This window comes from Myotis brandtii, unplaced genomic scaffold (genome assembly GCF_000412655.1).
Source record: "Myotis brandtii unplaced genomic scaffold, ASM41265v1 scaffold53, whole genome shotgun sequence".
Classification (NCBI taxonomy): domain Eukaryota; kingdom Metazoa; phylum Chordata; class Mammalia; order Chiroptera; family Vespertilionidae; genus Myotis; species Myotis brandtii.
In genome coordinates, this window is record NW_005369942.1 from 7,573,420 (window position 1) to 7,575,899 (window position 2,480).

Genomic DNA, 2,480 nt, shown 5'->3' on the forward strand with positions numbered 1-2,480 from the left:
GAGGTCGCGCCCATTGTGCAGCGCGGCCGCCTCTCCCAAGGGCGCCGCCGACAGGGGGAAAGCGGCCTTTTCACTTCAATGCCTTTGTGAAAGCCGACTCAACAGATAGATCTTGGTGTGTGTGTGTGTGTTTTCTTTCTCCTTACCAGGGCTTGAAATACCCCAAACGAAACGGTCAAGAAACCAGCACACTGACAACCTTCCCTCCATGTACCTTCCTTCGCCCCATTCTAAAGATGCAGTCCCCTCCACTAACCCTTGCCGCCAAAAACCGGTTTTTCAGAAAAGTGACTTCTGTGTGTCCGCCACCACTACACCCGGCAAGCCAGGGCTTCCCTCCAGCACCTGCCCTGTAGGGGGCAGGATAGCAGCCTGGTGTGGCCCAGCCCTGTGTCCCTCTCCCGTGATCAGCATCTGCTGTCTGTCCTTCTGAAATTAACCAAGTCATAGTTTACACTTACGGAGCTTGGCTGTCCTGTGCCTTCTGGTTCAAGTCTTTATGGGGTTCCTGTTCCTTCTTGCCCAATTCTTCATATGATTCCTGGCCCTTCTCACCCAATTCTAGGGATGTTCTCTGTTCCTCTTCTACTAATTCTTCGGATATTTTCTGTTCCTTCTCGATCGATTCTTCATCCTGTTTCCTACTTGTTTCAATCTTGAAATTGACGGTTTCACCAAATTCTCCAGTGCTCGTATTGTCATTATTTGTCCACTTCTTAAAAGAATTTATGCTTTTTACTACTATCAATGCTACAACAGCAGCAGCAGCAAGTGTGGCTATAACTCCTGCTGCTATTGCTATAAAAACCGTGAAGTCCATTTTCAAGGGCAATACTGAGAACCTGGAATGTACAGTACTGCTTTGATTCTGGTCTTTCTACATTAGGGAGTCACACCTTCACAAGTTCACTGGAGCTCCTGGTGGACATCGCTGCCGTTGTCAGGGACACCGCAGGCTGGGGAGGGGCCTCCCGTGGGCCAGTGCGCGAGCACAATGGGGATTGGCTATTGGGCTCCCCACAGAAACCCGCCCCCAGTGGCACGCGGCTTTGACCCTCTCCCTCAGTTGCCTATGCAGCCATCATCTTCTTGGGCCCACCACTTAGATTTATCCCAGAATCTCCTGAATCTCCTAGGGCCATATAATTACCCATGCTTTCTGTCTGTATAACGAGGGTGTGAGAATGATTTTTCTATTAAAAAAAAACACACTTAAAATACCAGAGTAAAAGTAAATAGTTGAGGCCAGGAGGAAGAGATTGTTACCACATTCTTTACGTTTCCTGGGAGGAAATGAGCGTACCTAGTGGCTAGAAGCATAACAGGCTTTGGGGGTCAAAGAGATTTGTAGTCCCAGGCTTGCCTAACTTACTAGCAGTAGGGCCTTAGGCATGTTATTTAACTCTACAAAGAAAATAAATGACATAAAAATACCAACAGGTGCAACAGCACAAAAGTATCAAAAAACATACTGTATTTGAGGAATCAGAAGTTACTTGTATGCCTGTGGTGCCTAGGGCAGATATGATGTACAGCTGAAGTTGAGCTAGATCATGAAGGATATTGTACGCCATGATAATAAGTCTTTATCTTGTAGGAAAGAAGTTTACCTTTTCAAGAATGAGGACCTGGCCAGACCAGCATTGCTCAGTGATTGAGCTTCAACCTATTAACCAGGTCACATTTCAATTCCTGGTTAGAGCATATGCCAGGGTTGTGGGCTCAATCCCCATGGGGGTGTGTGCAGGAGACAGCCAATCAATGATTCTCTCATCATTGATGTTTCTTTCTCTCCCTCCCTCTCTGAAATCAATAAAAAAATATATATTTTTATAAAATGAGACTGTGGCTAGTGTGGCTCAGTTAGTTGAGCATCATCCCATGCATCAAAAGGACACCAGTTAGATTCCCAATCAGGGCACATGCCTGGGTTGTGGGCTTGGTCCTATGCAGCTGTTCAATGTTTCTCTCTCACATTGATGTTTCTCCCTCTCCCTTCCTCTCTACAATCAATAAAAACATAAAAAATAAATTGAGTCATTTAAAAAAGAGAGTATTACAGATGTCCCTCTTTTCTTTCCCCACTGAAACAAAAAATGTGGGTGTTTGAGTCTGGTTCAATGTCTTACGAAATTGAAGAATGAAGTTGTGGACAAAAACGATTAATAGAACCAAAGTTTACTGGGAGAAGCCAGTCCTAGAAAAGGTGTAGCTGGGGTTCCAGGAGCAGGCCTGTATCTGGAGCTCACTTTCCATGTTACAGTTGGGAGTAGCTTAGTATCCAAGCTAATTAAAGTCTAATAGTCCATGTGTGGAGGGTAACATGGCCATAAGCATGTAACAAACTGAGGATTCTCAGAGGGAAGGGGAGGGGGCAGCAGGTGGAGGTTAACTGAAGAATTTATATGCATACTAGAGGCCCAGTGCATGAAATTCGTGCATTGGGGGGGGGGGGGGCCTTCAGCCCAGCCTGCCCCCTC

At 46.1% G+C, this 2,480-nt stretch overlaps 1 protein-coding gene across 1 annotated transcript in view; it reads right to left on the bottom strand.

Moving 5' to 3' along the window:
• Nucleotides 1-457: 457 nt before the first annotated feature.
• Nucleotides 458-2,480, bottom strand: part of SLC25A31 (solute carrier family 25 (mitochondrial carrier; adenine nucleotide translocator), member 31) — a 22,512-nt gene continuing 20,489 nt past the window's right edge. The window contains exon 7 of the mRNA XM_005877777.1: nt 458-798. Within this exon, the coding sequence (XP_005877839.1) occupies nt 458-798 (341 nt within the window). The remainder of the gene's footprint in view (nt 799-2,480) is intronic.